This window comes from Corylus avellana, chromosome ca3, assembly GCF_901000735.1.
Source record: "Corylus avellana chromosome ca3, CavTom2PMs-1.0".
Lineage (NCBI taxonomy): Eukaryota > Viridiplantae > Streptophyta > Magnoliopsida > Fagales > Betulaceae > Corylus > Corylus avellana.
In genome coordinates, this window is record NC_081543.1 from 33,137,748 (window position 1) to 33,160,925 (window position 23,178).

General features: G+C 37.8%; 1 protein-coding gene across 1 annotated transcript in view; it reads right to left on the minus strand.

The window, feature by feature from the left end:
- Positions 1 to 21,890, minus strand: part of LOC132174729 (increased DNA methylation 1) — a 23,880-nt gene extending 1,990 nt beyond the window's left edge. The window contains exons 1-7 of the mRNA XM_059586381.1: positions 21,614 to 21,890; positions 16,630 to 19,827; positions 6,603 to 6,726; positions 5,867 to 5,949; positions 3,383 to 3,624; positions 1,050 to 1,136; positions 190 to 289 (exon numbers count right to left, since the gene is read on the minus strand). Of these exons, the coding sequence (XP_059442364.1) occupies positions 190 to 289; positions 1,050 to 1,136; positions 3,383 to 3,624; positions 5,867 to 5,949; positions 6,603 to 6,726; positions 16,630 to 19,569 (3,576 nt within the window). The 5' untranslated portion in view covers positions 19,570 to 19,827; positions 21,614 to 21,890. The remainder of the gene's footprint in view (positions 1 to 189; positions 290 to 1,049; positions 1,137 to 3,382; positions 3,625 to 5,866; positions 5,950 to 6,602; positions 6,727 to 16,629; positions 19,828 to 21,613) is intronic.
- Positions 21,891 to 23,178: the final 1,288 nt, after the last annotated feature.

Below are 23,178 nucleotides of genomic sequence, written 5' to 3' on the forward strand. Positions count from 1 at the left end.
GCAATATTATAGTCTGGTATGAAGAAACTGTGTCCAAATAAAAATGTATGAAAAAAGGACCCATACTTCAAATAAATACTAGAATCATTCTATCCAAACAAACCCCATCCTAAGCAATTCTTGGCAATAGGTAAAATCCAATTACTACAAAAACTGGCCGAATTTGCAGAGTTGACAGCAAACTTTTACCTCTTCAATAGCAATCATAAGGCATCGACACATTCCCTGGCGGCGGTATTGACTGCAAGTAGCAATAAGAGGCATCTCTGCAACTGTAGTGCCATGCACCCTGTAAACAGATAAAGAGTTCCAGAAAAAGAAATTACATGGGGAACACTTTAAAAGTAAACTGGAAGCAAACACGGGCTCTCCGAAAAACTAAAATCTCAAAAGTTGAAAAATCACAATAAAGACTAGCTAATTAAAGAAATAAAGGAAAGCTGAAAGAATATGGGGGAAGAATTCAAGCATTTCATCTATCTATACATCATGCCAAACTGAGAAAATCTAAAATATCATTTTATCAGGAAAAGAACTAATTCAAAAAGTTCTTTCAGTGGACACTAGCTGTGAATAGTATATTATTGAGGGAAAAAAAAAAAAGAAAAAAAAGAAGCAAATGAAATATGTCGGCTGCATTAAAACATTATGAACTACAAATTTCGCATATGTATCTGATATACTAAAATAAAGTAGTAGCTATAAAATGTGTATCCAAATGTTAGGACTATAAAACTGATACCAGCTAAATTAATCCAATATTAGTAATAGCACACACTATTTACATATTCCTCAGGATCTTCTCTTGACATCAATGTTGGAGAATATAGAAAGTCATCATGTAGTAAATTTTTAATCCAAATACATACAATACACGGTACCCATAACTATAATAATTAGTGATGCAACCTGCAGAATGAAATTTTAGTAACATCATTAGCGTCCACACCTGATATCATGAATATCAAAGGGACAACTAAGACTAATAACAATTCTTCAACATATTGTTAAGAAAAATGTACTTACTAGGTCATATATATTCATACTACCTGATGGATGCAATAGAAATCAGCACGTCATCTTTCTCCAAGACCACTGAGTAAAAACCATAAAAATTTAGACGTGCAAAATCTGACCTGAAGATCATGGAGAAAAACAATGCATCCAATTAAAAAAACATTAATAAATACAAAAGCACATTCTCTAACCCCAGATTTCAATAAATCCTGAAACATAGAAGTATTAAATCTTAACTCATAATAGTACCAACACCAGTGTACTAGGACACATAAATATAAATACATCTCATATCAATATCCACAACACCATCCATAATTATTAATGTCACTCCTATCTTCAACATGTCATGTCACACATTTATATATGCTTTTTCGTAAGGCAACCTAAGCATTTCTATCCCCTATGCCATACAGAAGACATGTGCATCAAACCCCAAGTCTTGGTTACATTCACGATGTTGACAGCCGTGTCTATGTCCAATATTCTACTACAATTGTATATCGAAGACGATGCCAAGTAATGCTCCCATGTCATATACCAGATACAAAGGGCACTGTTCCCAGTCCAAACAGAAACTGGAAGTCAAACAATTCAAATGATAGCAGCCTAAGGAAACTGAGACATTGCTTGGCCAGTCTACAAATGAAGAACTCTAGTAAGGGAGACTTTAAGGGGGCGAGTCCTTAAAAAGGGTTGGCTTATTAAGGTGAACTAAAAAGCTATCATTGATCTTAAAAAAGGAAAAGCTTATCAAAATGATTAGAGGTGACTTTGTATAGAAAAAAGGGTCCTCTATTTCAAAAAAGAAGACAACAAATAAGCCCACCCAAAAGAAGACAACAAATAAGTTCACCCAAAAGAAGATTGGATTCTACCGAAAAGAGAGACCATGAATCTCAATCCTAAAATTGGAGGATAAAGCAACATAGTTTACATCAATGAAGATTATTATTTTTTTTTTTTGGGATATATAATCGAAATATCATGAAAATAGAAATGTGCTACTCAGGTACACAAAAGTATACAAGAGAAACACCTAGCTAGGAGAAAAAGAATGAGAAAATTATAAAAGCTAAACTCTCAGTGAGCTACAAACGCAACCGTCCAAGCATAAAGAGTAAAAAAGAAAAAGGACTCAAGCTCTGCCAACATCCTCCCACGGTCCTCAGAACTTGTCATTTCTTTATCTTCAAAGACACTACAAGAGGCAAAAAGGCACCACCTTCCACACAGTATCACTCTAAGTGTGACCACCAGTCCCACTAGGCACCAACAAGCAAACAAGTTAGCTATCTAGGGTCATCCTCAACAAAAAATTAACAATGTAATAACAATTGGGTATTACTCTGAACGGAAGAATTTAACCTTAGCAAGTGCACAAAAAAGTAATAAAATATGAGGTGAGCGAAACCCCATGAAATATTAGGACTCAAAAGTTTTCACGTCAACAATTTGTTGAGTGTTTACCATGTTATCTCAACACTTCCCACTATGATGATCTTCATAAGCTTCACAATATTGAATCCCCACATAAGAAAAAACATAAAGCCAAATCAAAATTGAGTTGGGAAACAACATATAGCTACGACATTAATGACTTGGGGATATTGATCCGAGACGAAAACCCCTTGTACGTAACAAATTAGAACGTAATTGGCTAGAGTCAGAATTCAAGATGCTAATCAGAATGTAATTAGCCAAAGAACAAGTTTTTTAGATGCCAACCAGTTGGCATGCTAGTACTACCAGTAAGAGAACAGCCAGATTAGCATCTGTTTTCGTGTTGATTTTTGTTTTTATAGAGTGAAGGCAACATCTACCAGATAGCAAGGATATCTTTCTTCCTCTTTGTCAAGTTTCTTGGATTTGTTGAGATACATAGCATTTCTAGATAAGGAGGTGTTTCCCTTCACACACATTTCACACCGACTAACGTGGCATGTTTTAAGTAGCTTTCCTTTTTATTTTTTTTAAATGGCTGACATCATACCACTTAAAACACGCCACATTAGCCGGTGTGAAATTGGTGTAAAGAGTAGCATTACTCAACTTACAATAATATAGTCATCTCAATTGAAGCAAATTGTAAAATATTCTATTAAAGGGGTAGTTCAAGACCAACCAGGATTAAGAATGGAATTAATAAACCGAATAGCCGACATCAATAAAATATATAACAAAAATACATCGAATGGAGCATGACATTCATAGAGATTTTGGCAAACATTACAAAATTAGTGTATTATTAAGCAGAGTCCATAAGGATCCAGCAGAAAGAAGAGGAAACTAGGGAAGGGAGCAACATAAGAATAACATGAAGAGCCAAATGATTGAAAATAAGGAGAATTCAAAAGCAACTCACCCCCAATTGTACAAAACTTGGGGTATCATGTCTATGCCTGTTCTTGGATCCACCATGGACACAAAGCATTCCTCCATGATAGCAATAGCAACAGCTAATTTTGAATTGCATTCTGCCTTCAATGCAAAACGTTGGGCAGAATGAACCTTTTGGTCATCATGAATGCATCTAAGAAGCATCCACGAAAAACCATTAGCAACATGATTGGCAAGTCCAACACGAGACTGAAGACCAGAGTAAACCTGCACATACCAAGTTCTTTGTTAGGATACTAATTAAATGATTAAATTTATATTTTTCTATCAGTTTAAATTTTTGAAACTAATGATTTAACATGGTATCAGAATCAAAGGTCCTAAATTCAAACTTTGACACCACAATTTACCTCTCATTTTCAATTAAATATTTCACATGTTGGGTCTCACTTATTAAGGGAGAGTTTAAGTCCAGACGTGAGGGAAATGTTAGAATTATTAGAATAGTCCACCTCTCATTTTCAATCAAATATTTCACGTATTGAACTTCATTTAATGAGGGATAATTTGAGACCACGCATGAGGGGGAGTGTTAGAATATTAACATTTTGTTTGGACAGCCACCTTGGAAAGTTTGGATAAACTAATTAAAAGCAATATTATCTTGGTAGACTGGTATTGCATGTTTTAATATGGCAGTGAGATTAAAGTCTTTATTTTTCAACACTTTTTTATCTTTGGATAGCTACTTACGTTTCTCCTTTGACGATTAGTCATCATGATTTTCTTGTCATTTTTGCCATTCATAACTAGGTGACTTCTCCTGTATACTTCATGTGTACATGGGAGCACCTTACACTTTTAATAATATCACAATCAATTATCAAAAAAATATAGTTGTGAGACAGTTGGTTGCCTATTAATTCATTGATCAACCACTAGAGAGTTGTGGTCCTTTGTTTTTGTGGTTCCATGGATAACGCATCAGAAAGTGATTGAGGTGTACTTCAGTTGGAAAGGTCTCTTTGAAAGGCATAGAACCAGTTTTATTTAGGGTAAATAAAATTTACTCCATGAGTAATTGCGTCATTCCATTTATTACATGGTTTCTAAATCAGACATTTAACTCCTTAAGCTCTTCGTTCTTATCATTTCACTCCTCTCCAAAAATGTCTTAAATTGTTAACGAGGCAGTATAAGCAGTTTTTTCACATCAATTAAAAAATAATTTTTTATTTTATTAAAATTTTAAAATAATAAAAACAAGATTGAGAGGGGTGGCCGGCGCACCCCTCCACTGGGGGTGGCTGCTTCCTTACATGGCAAAATAAAAATTATTTTTTAATTGACATGGAAAAACTGCTTACATAATGCCATGTCAGCAATTTAAGACAATTTTGGACAAAATGAGTGAAATGAAAAGAACAAAAAACTTAAGGAGTTAAAATCTTACGTAGAAGCCCAAGGAGTAAATTGAAATGGTGCAATTACTCAAGGAGTACATTTATATTTACCCTTTATTTTAATCAACCTCCTTTGCCTATGTGGACAGTATGAAGCAAAATGGATAATCACAAATTTAATGGCATTGAACTGTCTATTCTTGGGCCAAAATATATTATTTTGGAAAATGCTACATTTTCCAAATTTTCTCCTCAAAAGATGGTTTCCAAATGATGTGTTACCATCCCATAAGATATATTATTTTGGAAAATGTGTCACCATCCCATCCCTTGAGATGGTGACACATCACTTGGGAACCAACTTTTAGAGAAAATTTTGGTAAGTATATCATTTTTCTATTATTTTTGCTGTTATTTTATGAGTAGTCCAGTGGTTTTGGCAGTGTTCACGTCCTTTCCTTTGTAGACAGGAGCGGAACTACATGGCCGCTTGGTTTTTGCTCCAGGCCATGTTTTGGGGAAAATTTTAAAGACTTTTCTTATATACTTCATGTGTACATGTTTTCCCCCAAAATTTTAACACAAGTCTTTAAAATTTTTTAAAACCCCTAAATTTTTTAATTTTGCCCCACACCCCCCCCCCCAAACTCCAAATGCTAGTTCTGCCCCTGTTTGTAGACTTTGTTGGTTATTTGAATTTTCACTTGGTAATTTTCACTTTGAACATAATTCTTAAAACACTGCTTGTATGTATGAATTTTCTCTCTTTCTAATAAGTTTTTTATTACTTTTAAGAAGAAAAAAAAAACGCATACAAGATGCGGCAAGTCTCCATAATTAAAGAAAACTAGGTAAATATGAGAATTAACATTACCAAAGGTTTCCCCAAATTTCATGGATGATAGTTCAACTAAACAAAATAGGACGATTGCACATGAAAATATGAGCCAGACATACTTTCTATGAGGAAAACAATTTTCCAAACACAGTCGATCCTTCACCAACAATACTAACATACAGGAGAAGATAATAATTCCTTCATTTGCTAGGTCAACAGATCCTCTAAAAAGCAAAATTTAGAAAGTCTGCAAAACATTCTAAAGTACCTCATGACAGCTTTCACCACAAAACCAAGTATCCGATACTGCTCCTGCATATACACCTTTTCCTTTCATGCATGCCTCATGATCTGTTCCAAACAAAAAAAAAAAAGGTTATTCAGTTTTAGACAGCAAAATTGCCTGGAAAAACATCAAGAACAAAGCATTGTCAGAGTGACAGTGGGAAACTCCTCTATCTATAAATACTATGACCATAGAAAAGCATCATGGACAAAACAGTGTATGAATGTACAGTGCAACTCATTATCTATCTATAAGGAATATGATTTATAAGTTAAATTAGCAGCCATGTTGGCAGGAAAAGCAACAAGGGTAAAGAATGACTAAGGGTAAAACTGCAACTACCCCACAGGCTCCTTAATAACTAACAATTAAAGAGGCCATATAAAACTGAGATCAGGAGGAACAAGTTCCTAGTGGTTTTAATAAGAGATATGCACGAGTGATAACAGAAGATAAGATGTTAAACTAAATATTCAAATACAGATCATATCATGAGTTATTTATCCCAAATAAAAAATTCAACCCATCCACATTCTTTGTAACTGCTTTTCTCCATTTAAAAAAATAAAAATAAAAAGCCCATCAACAAATAAGAAAGGAAAATTTCTTTCAACCATGAGTAACCAATATACTAAACATTCTCAAGCTATCCACATACTTTAGAACAGTTTAAGCTACAAGAAGAGATTCAATTTAGATTTGGGGTGGGGAGATTCACATTTATGCTCGCACTGTGAACATTTTAATGCATCAGAAGAACTTGAAGCTTCTTTATCATTAACCAATTCCCCACATATCTGACAGGTGCAATTTGGACAGTACCAGCTGCCTTCAGGGAGCTCCTGAAGTACAAAGGAAAAATAAGATCACTCATTTACGGAAAGTATGGAAACAATCTAGAGCTCCTAAAGAATCACATTCAACATAAATCTGTATAAAAAGACAAACAGTAAGGAAAATAGATATGACTATTAATTTACTGAAATTATAGGATTAAGACACCTTTTTTACGAGAGTAAATAGATAGATATCATCACCTTTCTCCAAATGCAAGAGAATAATCTGATAGCAGTCAAATGCATAATGTAAAGAAATCATGCATTCTGGAGCAACACAAATAAACAGTTCCAATATGCAAGTTGATGGAAAACAAGTTCTTTCCCAAGATAAATATACAGAAATTCAAGGTTATCCGCACAAAAGGAAAAATAAGAGAGAGAGAGAGAGAGAGAGAGAGAGAGAACGTCCAGATGCTGAGAAGAAAGAAAATTTACATCCATATCGAGAGCAGGCAATAATATTTTGATAAGGAAAGATGCATATATTTTAGGACGGAAAAATAGCATCCACATACAGGATAATAACCAAAATCTGCCAAATGGTTCGATGTTTCAATAACCAATTACATAATTAGACACAAATCAATATTATAAAGAACAATGTTTTAGCAAGAGGCCAAACCAAAATGTAGAATCTTTCTTTTTATAAGTAATCGAAATATCATTAAATGCGCAAGGCGCCCCCAGATACACAGGAAGTATATAAAAGAAGCCATCTAGCTAGTGGTGGCAAAAAGAAAAAGAAAATCATTATAACTAATCACCAAATGAGAAACATAAGCAGCTGTCTAAAGATATGATTGAAAAATAAAGACTTAATCTCCTCCGAAGTCTTCTCACGGTCCTCAAAACTTTTTTTTTTGATAAGTAAGTAGCTGGTTTTATTAAAAGCGTAAGGCGCCCCTAAGTACACTGGAAGTATACAAGGAGGAACACCTAACTAGAAAGGGAAAAACGTACAAGGAAATCATCATAGCTAACCGAAATCGGGAAAACAAACGCTACAGTTCAAAGATACAGAGTATGGAAACAATAGGATAAAAAGTCCTCAAAAGACCTCTCCTCATCCTCGAAGCACCTATTATTTCTCTCTCTCCAAAGACACCAAAAAAAGCAAATAGGCACCATCTTCCAAACTGCAGCACTCCCCCCTCTACCTGCAGACCACCAACAGGCTAGCAACTCAAAAGCCCGACCAGGCATCACCCAAGATAACCCAAAGCGGCCAAAAAATGCACTCCACAAAGCAGACGCCACCTCACAATGGATAAGAAGATGATCAACTGTCTCCTCACTCTTCTTACACATCCAACATCTGTTTACCACAATCACATTTCTCTTTCTGAGGTTATCTAGGGTCAGAATTTTCCCCCAAGCCGCCGACCACGCAAAAAAAGCTGCCCTTGGAGGAGCCTGAGTCCGCCACACACTCTTCCAGGGGAACCTCCTCCCTTCCGAGCATGCCAAGGAGAGAAAGAGAGATTTGACCTTGAACGTACCTCTTTTGGAAGGGGTCCACCATAATCTATCTTCCGACCCTCTTCTCACTCCTGTAGAATGTAATACCTGGAAAAAGGAGGCAAAGGCCTCCACCTCCCAATCATGAGCCTCCCTCGAGAAGCTCACGTTCCACTGGTTGGAACCCCCTAGCATCTCCACATTATCCGCAACTGAGGCTTCCTTCGCACAAGCAATACTATAAAGGATCGGGAAAGCTATCTTGAGAGCTGAATCTCCACACCACCAATCATGCCAAAAGCTAATCCTAGACCCATCCCCCACTGCATATCTCGTAAAGCTTTTGAAAGTTTCCCACCCTTTCCTAATATTCTTCCATAACCCTACCCCAGAGGCTCCTCCAGGCTCAACCGAACACCACCCTCCCCACAAGCTTCCAAACTTCGCATCTATCACAACTCTCCACCAAGCTTCTCTTTCCGCCCCATAGTTCCGGTCCTCAAAACTTCTATCATTCATTTCCCTCCATAGACACTACAAAGGCACGAAGGCACCATATTCCACACAGCAGCACTCCGAGTGTTATCAGAAGTCCACCACCAAGCATACAAATCAACTACTCATCTAGGTATGACCCAAGACAACCTAAATCAATTGAAGAAAACATTCAAAATAGCATAAGCAACCTCACAATGAAGCAGAAGACGGTCCAAAGTCTCCCCATTCTTTTTGCATAAACAACACTAATCAACCACGATTACGTGCCACTTTCGGAAATTGCCCATGGTAAGGATTTTTTCTAGGGCCACCGACCAATCAAAAAAGGCCACCCTCAACAAAACCTTAGTACGCCAAACACTTTTCCAAAGGAAACGGACACCATCATGACAACCCATGATATTGTAGAAGGATTTAACACCAAACAACCCCTTTTTGGAAGGGATCCACCAAAGCTTGTCCTCCTTTTCCTATCTCACTCTCACTAAATAAAACACCCTAAAGAACGAGGCAAAGACTTCCACCTCCCACTCCTAAGCTGCTCTAGTAAATCTTTACGTTCCACTGATGGCACCTCCAAAAAATTCCACGAGAGTGCAACAAAAGCATCCTTTAAGCAAGCAAATACCAAATAAAATTGGAAAGGCTTCCTCAAGGGCTTTATCCCCACACCAAAGATTGTGCTAGCATCTAACCTTGGAGCCATCTCCCACCTCAAATCTAGTATGACTACAAAACTCCCCCCAACCCCTCTTAATATTCTTCCATAAACCCACCTCATACGCGCCAATGGGCTCACTAGAAAACCACCCTCCCCATGCACTTCCATATTTAGAGTCCACCACCACTCACAACTAAGCCTCTCTCTCAAGCCTATAAAGCCAAAGCCATTACCTAAGAGAATATGATTGAACCTTAGCAAGTTCCTAATCCCCAACCCTACCTCAAAGATCGATGTACAAACCTTAGCCGATCTCACCAAGTGATATTTGAACTTTTCACCTAACTCCTCATAAGAAATCATGGTGGAGCTTCTTCATATGATTTGCAACACTTGTAGCGAGAGAAAATAGGAACATGAAGTACGTAGGTAAGTTGGAAAGGGTGCTCTTGATAAGGGTAATCTTGCCACCTTAGACAAATACAACATTTCCTAACTAGCCAACCGATGTTCTATCTTCTCAATCACACCGTCCCATATGTACTTGGCCTTATAGGAAGCCCCCAATGGAAGGAAGACCAAGATACTTCAAGGGCAAAGATGCAACCCACAACCAAAATTTTCAACCAACCCAGCCACAATTCCCACAAGAACCAATTTCGACTTGGCTAAGTTCATCTTCAAACCCAACACAGCTTCAAATAATAAGAATAAACTCCATAAAATGCATAGATGATTTGAGTTTGCCCCACAGAAAAATTAAGGTATCATCAAAAAACAGAAGATGAGAGATATAAGTCCTTGTCCCCACAGAGAACCCAGACAACAAACCTCCACTCACTACATCTGAAATCATCCTACCCAATGCCTCCATCACTATGACAAACAACAAAGGAGACAAAGGATCCCCTAGCCTCAAGCCACAAGAACCGCTAAAAAAACAAGTGGAAAAGCAATTTACCAAAACAGAGAATCGCACCGAGGAAATACAATAAGCTATCCATGAACACCATTTCCCCCCAAACCCGCACATTCTCAACATGTACAACAAGAAATCTCAATTAACATGATCATAAGCTTTTTATAAGTCCATTTTACACATAACCCCCGACTTTCCAAATCTCAACTTGCTATCAAGACATTCATTGTCAATAAGAATTGGATCAAGTATCTACCTACCTTCGATGAATGCATTTGAGACGTAAAAATGATCTTCTCCAACACCATCTTAAGCCTATTCGCTAGAGTCTTAGAAATAATCTTGTAGATGGTACCCACAAGACTAATCGGGCAAAAATCCTAGGAGTCTACAGCCCCTGGAATATTTGGAATGAGGGTATGGAATGTAGCATTAAGGCTTCTCTCGAACTTACCACTAGCATGGAACTCACGAAAGATCTTCATGATGTCCTCTTTCAAAACAAACCAGCAAGTTTGGATGAACGCCATAGAGTAACCATCAGGCCTCATCACCTTATCACCATTCATTGCTTTCACAACCTCCCATACCTATTTTTCCTCAAAATCTCTCTCCAACCAACTAGCTGCAACCTCATCAATAGAATCAAAGGAAAGATTATCCACCACAGGCCTCCAACAAAGTTGCTCTGTAAACAACTCTTTATAAAATTGAACAACGTGCTTGCTGATCTCCAATCGGTTGGTAGAAATAGTTCCATCAATCAACAAGGAATCAATGGAATTCCTTCTTCTGTTGGAGTTAGCCACTGTGTGAAAAAAATTCGTGCAACTATCACCTACCCTAATCCACAAGATCCTAGATTTTTGCCTCCAACTCACCTCCTTCATAAGAGTGGATCTTTCTAGTTCTCTAACAATTTCTGCCTTCTTCATACTCTCCTCAACACCTAATGCCCTCCCCTCTTCAATGATACCGAGAACACGTAGCTCTTCCAAAAGGACCTTCTTCTTCCTTTCTACCTTGCCAAACACCTCCTCATTCCATCTATTTAGGTCAACTTTCAAAGCCTTGAACTTGCCAGCTAAAATGAAGTTAGGAGTGCCTTGGAAAAGATAAGAGTATCACCAATGTTTCACCCTATCCACAAAACCCTTAGACTTTAGCCACATATTTTCAAATTTGAAGGGCTACTACCCCTATCAAAATCACCACAATCGAGGAGAATCAAAAAATTATCCAAATAAAGTCTAGGAAAGCCTTCTCTATGATACCCTCATGAAATTGGGCTTCTCACTCCGAAGAGTCTAGGAATTCTGGACCAAGAGGGAGATTCTCGATCATTGGGCAGGTAAAAGTTCCGCCCACAAAAGGAAGGTCCATCAAGCCCTAATCAAAAATGAAATCAAAAAACTCCACCATATCTGGACATAAACGGGCTTCGCTCAATCTCTCACTAAGGAATCTACTAACATTGACATCACCCCCATTGCACCAAGGCAAGTTCCACTAGCTGAGTAAACAAACCAACTCATCCAAAATGAGCCCTTTGTCCCTAACGAAATTAGGCTATAGACGCCCGCAAAGGCCCAAGCGAAATGATCTTCAACATTTCTAGAGGTGACAGCCAAGGAGAATTCCCCCACACTCGTCAATCTTCTCTACCCCCCTCCTATCTCACATAATCAAGGCACCACCTGAGGCCCCTCTAGAGTCCAACACCAATCCACATTATGGCAACCCCACAAACTATGAACAACACCAAGAGACATGATTTTAAGTTTTGTTTCTTGGAAACATACAATGTCAACCTTCCACTCTTTGAGTCAGTTCCTCACCCTCAGACACTTATTCCCCTTATTCAAACCACTCACATTCCAGAATAATAGTTTAGGCTTTATAAAAAAAATGGATAACCCCCTTTCCTTCCTTTACCACAGCTTGAACCCTCACCTTTTGAATCGTAATTGATGGAACACTCTAGATTCCTCAACTTCCTACTACCTTTGTTCCCTTGTTTAGAGCCAGAAGCTAAGCCATGTTGCCTATGGCGTTCTTCAACTTCAATAGCTATTAGAATAGCCAAAAAATCTCCCTCAAAACCCTCACACAAGATCCCCACAAGCTGATAGATTTCAGTTGCTAATTGCATCACCCAATCTGAGCACTCAAATTTGAACCGCCCGACTTCCCCAACACAACAAAGGGGTAAGAGCTTAGGGGGAATGCTTCCACCCCTTTGAATAGCTCCACAACTCCACTTCCCCCATCGCACCTCAATTCCATCACAACCAATTGGGACAAAGCAAAACCACAACCCCCAAAATCATCCCTTAAAACTAAAGAAGAGTAGGGGTCAGGGGGGACATGTAACCAAGCTGGCAAGCCCCACCCAAACCACAGCTGAAGGCGACTAGAGAACATTGTCCTATTGGGAAAGGATGACAGTGTGGGTCAACAAGCTTACCCCCCCCCAAAAAAAAAAAAAACTCGGCCCTTAAAACAACTTGTCTCCTCAGGTTCTTGTCAGCAATTGGTGAAAGTTGTGGAAAGGCAATCTTTTGACCCCAAAGACATAAACGATGATTCAGCAGCCAAGACTAGCTCCAGCCGAGGTTGAAGCTCGACAATTGAACCATTCGAAGTGCTAAGCGGGACAAATCTTTCCACCACTTCAAACTTTGGTGAAAGTGATCAAAAGGCCTTATCAACATTATCTTAACCCAAAGACATAACCTATGATTCTGAACCCAAGATCAGCTCCAGCTAAGGTTGAAGCTCGACAATTGGACCATTTGAAGTGCTAAGCGGGGTTGATCAACCGGAAATGGGAGTCGAAGCGGCTGCTAAAAGTTGCTAGACGGCAGTCGAGCCACCAGCAGAGGTCGACACCACAATGCAGAATCTTTCTATAAACCAGATATGAGGTCAGTAATAATTGATTAATTATTGGGGGCAAACGGACAGGTAAAATGGCAATAGCAACATATACGATTCTCAATCAACAAGTGGCAAAATGAAATGTGTTTATGTTGCTATTGGTCAAAAAGCATCTATTGCTCAAGTAGTGAAGAAAAGTGAGCAATGGAATACGATTGTGGTAGCTAAAACAATATCTTGACAAGACGCGAAGAAAAAATCACAATATAAATAGGGGCATGTTTGCTTTTGTTAGAAAAGTTTTTAGGGTTAGTAAGTAATTAGGGTTTGAGGGTAGTTTGGTCATTGTAATATTTCTCTAACCCTATATAATAATATGTGTGCTAGGCTACAAGTGAACAAGTTTAATAGCCTCCATCTTTTGTGTCTAAACCGTTCATACAAACTATTGACATGGTAGCAGAGCCTGAGGGTTTAAATCCTTGGCCCTTTGTTGTCTTAATTTTTCCGCTCTTTTTCTTTTGGTTGAATTTCTCGACCTGTTGTTAGTGAGTCTCCTTTTGGTGGCAGCACCACCCATGTGGGCACAGTGCCCACACGGGAAGTGCCTTGATGAAACTTTAGAGTTGTTCTTAGAAACCGAGAGAAAAAAAAAAAGACGACTTTGTTTGTTTTTGGTATTCTGTGATGGTTTCGGTGCTTTTGTGGTGTTCCTTTGAGTAGTTCTTGTGTTAATCGAAGGTTTTTGCGGTGCTTACCGGCGACGTCTAGCCATTAACGGTGGTTTTTGTGGTTGCCGGTGGCTGTTATGGTGTTTGCAGGCAAGTTTCCGGTGTATTAGTGGCGTTTAATGATGTTTTTTGAGTTCTTTGTCGACCTTTGTGGTGTTCTAGGGTGTTTCCGTCAATTTTGGTGGTTTCCAGCGAAGTTCCGGCGAGTCTCCGACAAGCCTCCGGCGAAGGTTTCTGTTTGGTTTTGCTTCTGTTTTTGGTATTTCTAGTGTGGTCTGCCTGTCTCCGGCAAGTTTGGTTTGTCTCCGGCAAAGGTTCATGTTTATTTTTTTCAGCAGTAGTAGTTCTGGTGAGACTCATTGGTTGATCACGTAAAATGTGATCGTTGTTAGTTGTTAAGATCCGACCGGCCTTGGTGTTTTGTGGTAGCTTCCGACCAGTTGTTGTCCGGCGAGAGTCTACCAGCCTAAGGTGTTTTGCAGTAAGATCCGACCGGCCTTGGTGTTTTGTGGCGAGATCCAACCGGCCTTGGTGTTTTGCGATGGGTTCCGACCGGTCCTTGTTGATTTCCGGCGAGATCCTATCCGCGTTGGTGTTTTTCAGCGAGATCCGATTGCCTGTTGCAGTTTCCGACGAGTTTTCAACCGGCGTTGAAGTGTTAGCAAATTTTCTTGTTATTTCTATGGGACTTTGTATTGTGTACTCCAAGTTGTTCCAGCTTGAGGGGGAGTGTTAGAATATGTTTTTATATGTGTTTTTCGTTTGCTTGTTTCTTCCAAGTTGGATTTATATGATCCATTTTTCGGGGGAGTGTTTAGGGTTAGTAAGTAATTAGGGTTTGAGGGTAGTTTGGTCATTGTGATATTTACCTAATCCTATATATTAGGATGTTTGTATTAGGTTAAATATAAGCTGAATAATACAGCAGCATCCTCTTCTCCCTATAATCTTATTACTACAAACCTATTAACAGCTTCTATAGTACTAAATCCAGGTCACAAAAATGTATGTGCACGATACACAGCAATGCCCAGAAACATCACATGAGAATTTAATCGCTTGAAACATATAAATATAAAAATTGCCTAAAGATAATAATGAAAATTGATCTACAACCTTACTCGGGGGGAGGAGGAAAGGAAAAGGAAAGAGGGAGAGAAATGAAAGAGGAAATCAGAGAAACTAATTACTAAAGGAGCTAGCCAAGCGGCTGTTCAAGAGTAAAGAGTAAAGAAGAAAAGATGAGTCAATTACTCTATAGTCCTAGTAGAGTTCTCAAAACATCTAGTATTTATTTCAATCCATATACACCACATAAGACATAGAGGGATCATCTACCACCCATAGGACACCACATACACCACATAAGGAAAAGGAAAGGGTTGTAAAAGGACATATCTACCACCCACACAATCTTCTGCTGAAATGAGTAATATGGACCACCAAAACTACAATTTTCATAAACAACCAAAAGATATATAGCTACCGAATTCAAAAATGGAAACCATGCACAAAAAGTGTGCAAAAGGGATAACAATAATAATAATAAAATATCACAATACTGCACAACTTGCCTTAGTGATCCAATCTTTAGTGTACAACTTTCATTAATGGACTTCTTGGTCGAATGAAAAACAAAGTTATTAAGATAAATTTGCATGCCTTACTTTTCTAATTTCTAAATCAAACCTTTCTTGGTAGAATTTCCTAGTTTGATGAACTGATGCCATTATCTATTGGTTGATTACATAATAAGATCTTATCTATTCAGATCTGATCAATAACATTTGAATGATTCTTCTGTTGGTATTCATTCATTATGTGACTGTGTATGTCTAGATGCCCATGCATGTCAACTAATGCACTTGTCCACCACCTCTGTACTCCAACATTTCACAAAACCTGCTTTACGTAACTCCTTTTTTTTTTCTCTCTATGGATGAAACTGGATTCCTTTGATCCTTATACTTTGCATGAAAATAACAATAAAATCTATTACAGGGTATGCAAACCATGCATAGTGTCTATACTAACAGCTTATTACTTTGTTAGCTTACTGACCATTTTAAGACTTTATCATATCCATATTATGCAACCTTTCCTAAGTTTTTCATAGTTTATGAATCTGAATTTGGCACTCCTGTGGCAGATAAGCATCTGGATCAATGGAACAATCTCCTACTTGTCACTTAACTAGGAAAGCAATGCAGATTAAATGCCAGAACATTAAAGACTTATCACGAGTCTCTATGGCTATCAAATCTAATTCAAGACCTAGTCAATAAACATTGCATTAGTAGTAGAAGGGAATATCAAGAGCAACTTGCACAAAAGTGTTTTCAAAACCATTATCAAACGAGATAGTTTCCAGAAGCCCTAAATCCTAGATCATCAATAAAAGCGGGATATTTGTCTCCAAAATTTTACTATTACAATTTAACAGAATCTATCATAAACGATCCTTTACTTGCAGCAAACAAACTACAAATGAAATTTGCAAAAGATATTGTCAACCAAAATATATCCAACAGGGACAGAAGCTCTCACACTTGCCGACAATATATCAGAGGTATCAGAGGCATTTAGAGTCATTAAACGAATAGAACCAATCATGCCAAGTATGCAAGCAATGCATGGAAAAGGAGAGGAAAAGGATTTTTTTTTTCTTTTAGTAAGTAAAAAAAGAATAAGAATAAGAAGCAGATAAGAATGAAGAAACCAAACCAGCACAGAACATGCAACGCTGACAAAAGACAAACCTCTGTGGACAAACAAGCCTGATGAAAAGTAGAGGGACAGTTATCACAGCATATCAACTCGCCTCCTTCACCACACAGCCCGCATGAATCATCATTTTGATCATCCTCACCAGCTTGCACCACCTGGGTCCTGCTTTTCCTGATCTTGTATTCAGCAGACCAGGCTTGAAGCTGGCATAATGTGAAGGGCTTACCAGACTCCATGAAAAGATTCAAGCAGGGACGGTTTAGTTTGAACCCTGCATGGATCTTGAACTCAGATAGTGTAAGCACCTTACTGCAGCATTTACAAATAATGCCATCCCTGGTAATCAGACCATCTTTAACAACAGAATCATCCTTGGGGTTCCGATACTGGATCACATCATTCAGAGAAATGACTCCAGCATCAATCAACCATGACAACACAGTTCTTTCTCCAGCAGAATGCCACTTTCCATCCTTAAAGTGCTTCCCCCCATTACCCAGGTTTCGTGGAAGCAACCTGCAACGACTCTTTTGGCTTTTAAGCTTTCTCCGAGATCTTAACTTGCAGGCTTTTATTTTCGCAGAATATCGAGCAGTACTTGGGCTGCAATCCTTATTTTTTATAATGGCTGAAACCAAGAGGTCATCATCGTCAATTTCACATGATTTCTTTTTTCCAGTTCTAGAACCATTATGAGCACATCGTCTTTTCTTTGACCTTGAGCATCTTTTCTCAACTTGAAGCTGGCAAGAACTTAAGGACGAGGAGTTCTTGTAACTTCCTCTATTTCTAGTATTCATAGAAGTACCTGCAATGAGGTACTCCTGCACCTCTTTCAACTCTATGTGAGTGCAATGTGCTTTGCTATTGGGCAAGTCAGCCTTATCAGTAGATGTTGCACCCAAAATTTCACTTTGGTATAATGTGCTCAATTTGATTTCAGATATCTTTTTAGACTTCCTGCGGATCTTCCTTTTCAAAATAACATCTACTGGAGAAAACGTATCTGCCATTTTGAACTTCGACGCTTCAGAGCACTGCCCACCCTCTTGTTCACTATGTTGAGACTGCCAAACTGCCTGTGAGTCCTGAGAATAATCCAGATTATCAGTTGTGCAGTTTGGATGGTCAACCAATGACCCCTGCAGCTGACTTTTCACTTTATCAGTAACTTGGCCTTCCGGCAATTTATCTTTCTCCTCCAAAGATTCCAACAACACATCTTCCGCAACTTCTGTAAGTGTCCCCACATTATGTTCAGAAATCTGCTTATCAGAGCTTGGTGAATTCATATTACTATTCTGATGAGAGGAAACAGCTCCAGACCCTCCAAGCATATTGTTACAGTTTCTGGAAGTAACAAGGACATCGTAGCGAGAAATACCTGACTGGGAAAATGTGCTATCAGACCCACAAGCTGGTAAGGAAGTCAAATCCTGACTGTTTATTTTGTTCCCAGAGATTCCACTACACTGATTTCCCATCCCATTGACAGCATGCACCAAACACATACCATCAGCCTTATACATAGATAAACCTGTCAGAAGTTCCACTGGCCCATTATTTGTTTGTCCGCCATATTTTGAGACTTGTTGACAGCATGCATGGTAATTCCTTCCAAAGACTGTCAATGAACTTTCAGCTGACACCTGTCTCAGAGGAAACTGGTGTTCAACACAATTTTTCAAGGCCAAAATAGTATCACTTTTCTTGTTCTTATCAATCAGCAGACTTTGAGTTGCTTTAACTACCTCTCCCTTTCTCAATGTACCAATTTTTCTATCAATAAATACAACAGTTACAAAGGGATCTAAAAGCCTCCACCGATGAACCAATCTGCTAGCACTTTCCAAATGGGTCGTTTCTTTCTCAATATTTATCAATGTATCAGAAAGATCTGAATAGAACTGACTAAAATCAGCCCATTCCTTACACTTGTTTTCCTGCATAAAGATATGCCTATCTTCAAATAAAAGCTCACCGCATAACCTCCAAACCTTAGGGAATTCACGAATTGGCCTTCCCTTTGGTGTTATATAGACCGACTCCAAATAACGCCTACTAGGTCTTTTACGCCTCTCAATACACCATCCTGCTGCCTCGAGTAAGTTAATGACATGGTACTGGAGAAGAGAGCGAGGATCCTTCATAGGGTCTATCTTTGGAGACAAATTAGATTCATCCATTTTAGGAGATTCTAATAGCTTTGGTCTTTCCTCAGCATGTACAGATCCAGACTTCTCCGAAACAGGGACAGATGGGCATGCAGTCAATAATCTGGTTGCAAAGCTCTCCTGGGAAACGGGTGAAGCGATGGCTTTACTTACAACTACTTCTTTTCCGTCATTCCCATCCAAGCCTGGCAATCTACTCTTAAGAACATTTAGGTCACTCACAATGCCCTGTCTGTCCATTTCCACATGTTGCTTCAACATATACGAACTAGATGTGACACCATGACTTGATGATTCAACTAAGTGGAAAGTCGACGTTTCACAAACAGAGTCTCCAGCAGGACAGAACATGCCAGAAACAATTTCTTTCGGAATCACTGATGAATTGGAAATCTTTCCTGAACCAGTTCTGGTATTAGGCAGTTCATCAACTGAAAACTTCATTCGCTTGACACTCGCATCCTCATCATTCCTCTCTACCGAGGAGATTCTGTCCGGAGAACACCCTGGCGCAGAATTCTCTCTAAAATCCTCAGATATGTTATAAAAGTCCTCTAGATGTATATTTTTAGAGGAAGACTGACTTGTTACAACTGAGTTTTCACTGTTAGAACAGAATGATGTATCTGTATTCTTACCAGACTCACAATCTAAGTTAATTACTCCAGTAACAAGACACGTCTTAGTAGTGTGATCAGTGTCATTCCCAAACAAGACCTCTCGGAAAATACTGCGCTCATCATTTGATCCCTCAAAGCCATCATCACACAAATCCTCAATTTCTTGGCTCAGTAACATCTCTACCAACTGATTGCAGTTCCAATTATCTACATTCTATTTCCTCTGCCCTACATATAATTAGCATCAGAAAAGGCAAGGTCTACCACATTGGAAATCAATGTGGTAAAGAGTTACCAGATTTCTCTACTCATAAATCAATTGTACAAAAGAAACTAATGAACTTCATCTTCTTGATTGATCTGCCATTCAGTCCGTATAAAATCATATCACCCAGCCTTTGACTTGCTGAACTTAGGCTAAAACATCCAGTAATTCCTACAAAATCGGCATTAACAAGGAAAAGCATTATTCAAAATGTTAAATCACCACTTATCTCAAAAGCATAAGCTTGTAGGAATGGAAAAATTTAATCATTTAATCAACATTTTAAAACTTTCCCTCACGTGTGGGCTCAAACTCCCTTTTAATAGGTGAAACCCATTACGTGGAATATTTTAATTAAATGGATGGTAAATTGACAGAATCAGGATTTGAACTAAGGACCTCTGCTCTAATACCATGTTGTAAGTTTTGCATGAAAAATATTAAAGAGAAAGAGGAGCCTTATTTCTCATGAATAATGCTATTAGGAGGACTAGCTCCTTGTGTCCTCCCAAAGGTGACTTGGCTTCTAAAATCACCATTGAATGTGAGATGATCATTATTGGATTTTGATCTATTGGTGATTTTAAATGACACATCACATTTGGGAGGACTCTAGTTCTCCTTATTGCATTACTCATTTCTCATACATAGCCTACCTCACAATCTTATTATATATAGGTTTTGAGGGATATAACAATGACTAAAATACCCCAAACCCTAATACACTCTTCAAATAGCTCATGTAACAAGATTGTTTAAAAAGGAACAGATACATTTTAGGACAAGCTTATCACGCTTTCCATTGTTGTAAGCTACGACTACCATGTACATACATTCAAAAAGTCCAACGAATATGGAAAGATACGAAAAGTTTATTCTCTTTACCATTTCATACATAAAACCACTCAATCCCGATTGAAGTATCAATCTAGTGCAGGAATTAAACAGGGAAAAAAAAGCTGTGTAGGTCCCTTCTGTAAAAGGTTCAATTCTCCAATATATGTTTTAACCCATGTTTATCATATGTCCCTTTTCTTATTATCTTTTGGCAATGTAACTTAGCTTAGCTTTATCAGAGTAACGGAGCTTAATTAGTAAATATTGAAACATACAGTTTAATAAAGGCATGTAACCAGCAAGTTTAAGATAACCGTCACAGTTCATATGCATGCAAGGGCAAACAATAACTCATGAAAGCAAAACACTAAAAAATAAAAATTAAGTTTGATTCATTTCTAGTATTCCTACATTCCACCTTCAGAAAAACATATCTAAAATTGATAATAATGCAGATATATGATGACAAGGAAATTTACTAGGTTGCATACCCTAGTAAATTTTTTCCTTGTAGCCAGCCCAATTTTTTCCTTGTAGCCAGCCCAATTTTAGCCAGCCCTTCACTGAAGCCCTAAAATAGAACATGGAACAAGAAATAAAATATTCAAATTCCCAAGACTAGAAAACGAGGCAATACGGTGAAATAGGGTCTGAGATTCACCGAGCAAAAGAGATCATATGCACATTGATCATGACAATACTGTGAGAATCGTAATACCTATCGGACAGATCCCAACTTTTTAATATCAATCTATAAAAATATATTACATATTAGAAGGAGAGCGAGAAAGAGTGAGAGATAGCCATAAATTATCCTACAAGCAATAGCATAAATCATCCATGCATTCAATCAAAAGAGCATGAAACCACATAAACAGAACAAAATAAAAAACCCACGAACATTTCCCAACAATTCTTTAAGCTCATTTCCAGGAATGAATGATTACTCAACAATCAAAAGCATAAAAGCCCAAGAAAAGACCCACTTTTTTGCATATCAAGACCCAAAATTACTCCCAGCAATCATCATTTCACTCTTTCCAGAACCACATTCAATAATTTCACACACTAAAAAAAAAAAAAAACTAAAAAACTAAAAACTACCCACAAAAACGCTCACCTTTGCAATGCATTTTCCTGAGCAACGTGCAAACAAGATCAAGGAAAAAAAACCAGGAATCAGGGTTCTAATTTGAAGAAGCTTAATGGGTTTTGCAGAGAGAAAAAGAGAGAGAATCGTGGAAGACTGGGGAAAAGGAAGTTGCCTTTGGCCTCCTCCTCACCTGCACAATAGACCAAACCCAACAGTAAAAGAGAGAGCTTTGGGAAACCCGAACAGTGCTGCGAGTACAACAGATGGCATGTATTCTCTCTCCCTCCCCCCTCAAAAACCTCACTCTTTCTCTCTCCAACTCGCTTTCCCATGTGAGTGTTTATGTCATCTTTTTGTACCCTCAAAAACTACTTTTCTTTAAAAAAAATGTTTCATTTTTTATGGATTATCATTCTGGCACCTGATATTGGTCATGGGTTTTCGATTTGCTTTTGCCATTTCTGAATAGTTTATGGTAAACAAAGAGGTGTAGTCAGTGTAGCTGGAGCCTGGGGGCATTAAGATACCATAATGCTATAATAATACTAACATTTTTGGATATATTATTCGCCACCAAAGAGGAAGAACTCATCATATGGGCAAAGAGAGTTGCTGAGAAAGGGTCTTTTATGGCTTTTTAATTCATTCTCCTGTATACAATTTGGGTTTTTATTCTGGCATAGGAGTGAGGCTGGGGTGGGGAAGAAAAGAGCAAGAGAGAAGGAAAAGAATTTTCCCTAACATTAATAAAAGATGGCAAATGGAAACAAAATAATGCAACTTTGGTTTTATTTTGGGTAAGAATAATCCTACATACTACACTCTATCTCACTAATGCGTTAAATGCCAATCAGCTTTTAAATCAGCTATTAAACTATCACCCTCAAACTATTACTTAATTGATAATATCATCTCAAAACTTCGATCGTGACAATGTCACTCCCAAACTATAAAAAATTGTCAATATCCTCATTTTAAGGATAAAAACACCCTTAATAAAAATAAAAATAAAAACTGAAGTGAAAATCTTAAAACTTTTCTTTTTCTTTTAAGGAAAAAAAAAGTTTTTGTTTTTTATAGGACTACTTTTTATCTTTTTGACAAAAATGTAGGGCTATTTTTGTCTTTTTTGTTGGCCTTGAATGGGACATTGACAATTTTTTTTGTAGTTTAGGGCGAACATTATCTCAATTAAAAGTCTTAAAAAAAACATTATCAATTAAGTAATAATTTGATGACAATGTGTAGACTTTTTCTAAAAAATAAATTAAAAACTGTTAGATATTATGGCATCAACCCATTAAAATAAGTTGGGACGAGGGTGTAGCAGGTAACATTTCTGTTCTACAAATAATATTCTCGTTTTACCCTCATCTCTTTGAGTAAATACAAAAGTGTTTATTTGCTTTTTTATTTTATTTTTGTTAATGTAATAGCAGAATGACACAATGACGCCAATCTAATAAATAAAAGTACGACTTATAAAAAAAAATAAATAAATAAATAAAAGTACAATTAATGAAGGTGTACGTACCACTAGTCTTTGCTGAAATCTTGGGCAACCTAGTCCTAGTGTATCCTAAGTTAGTGTG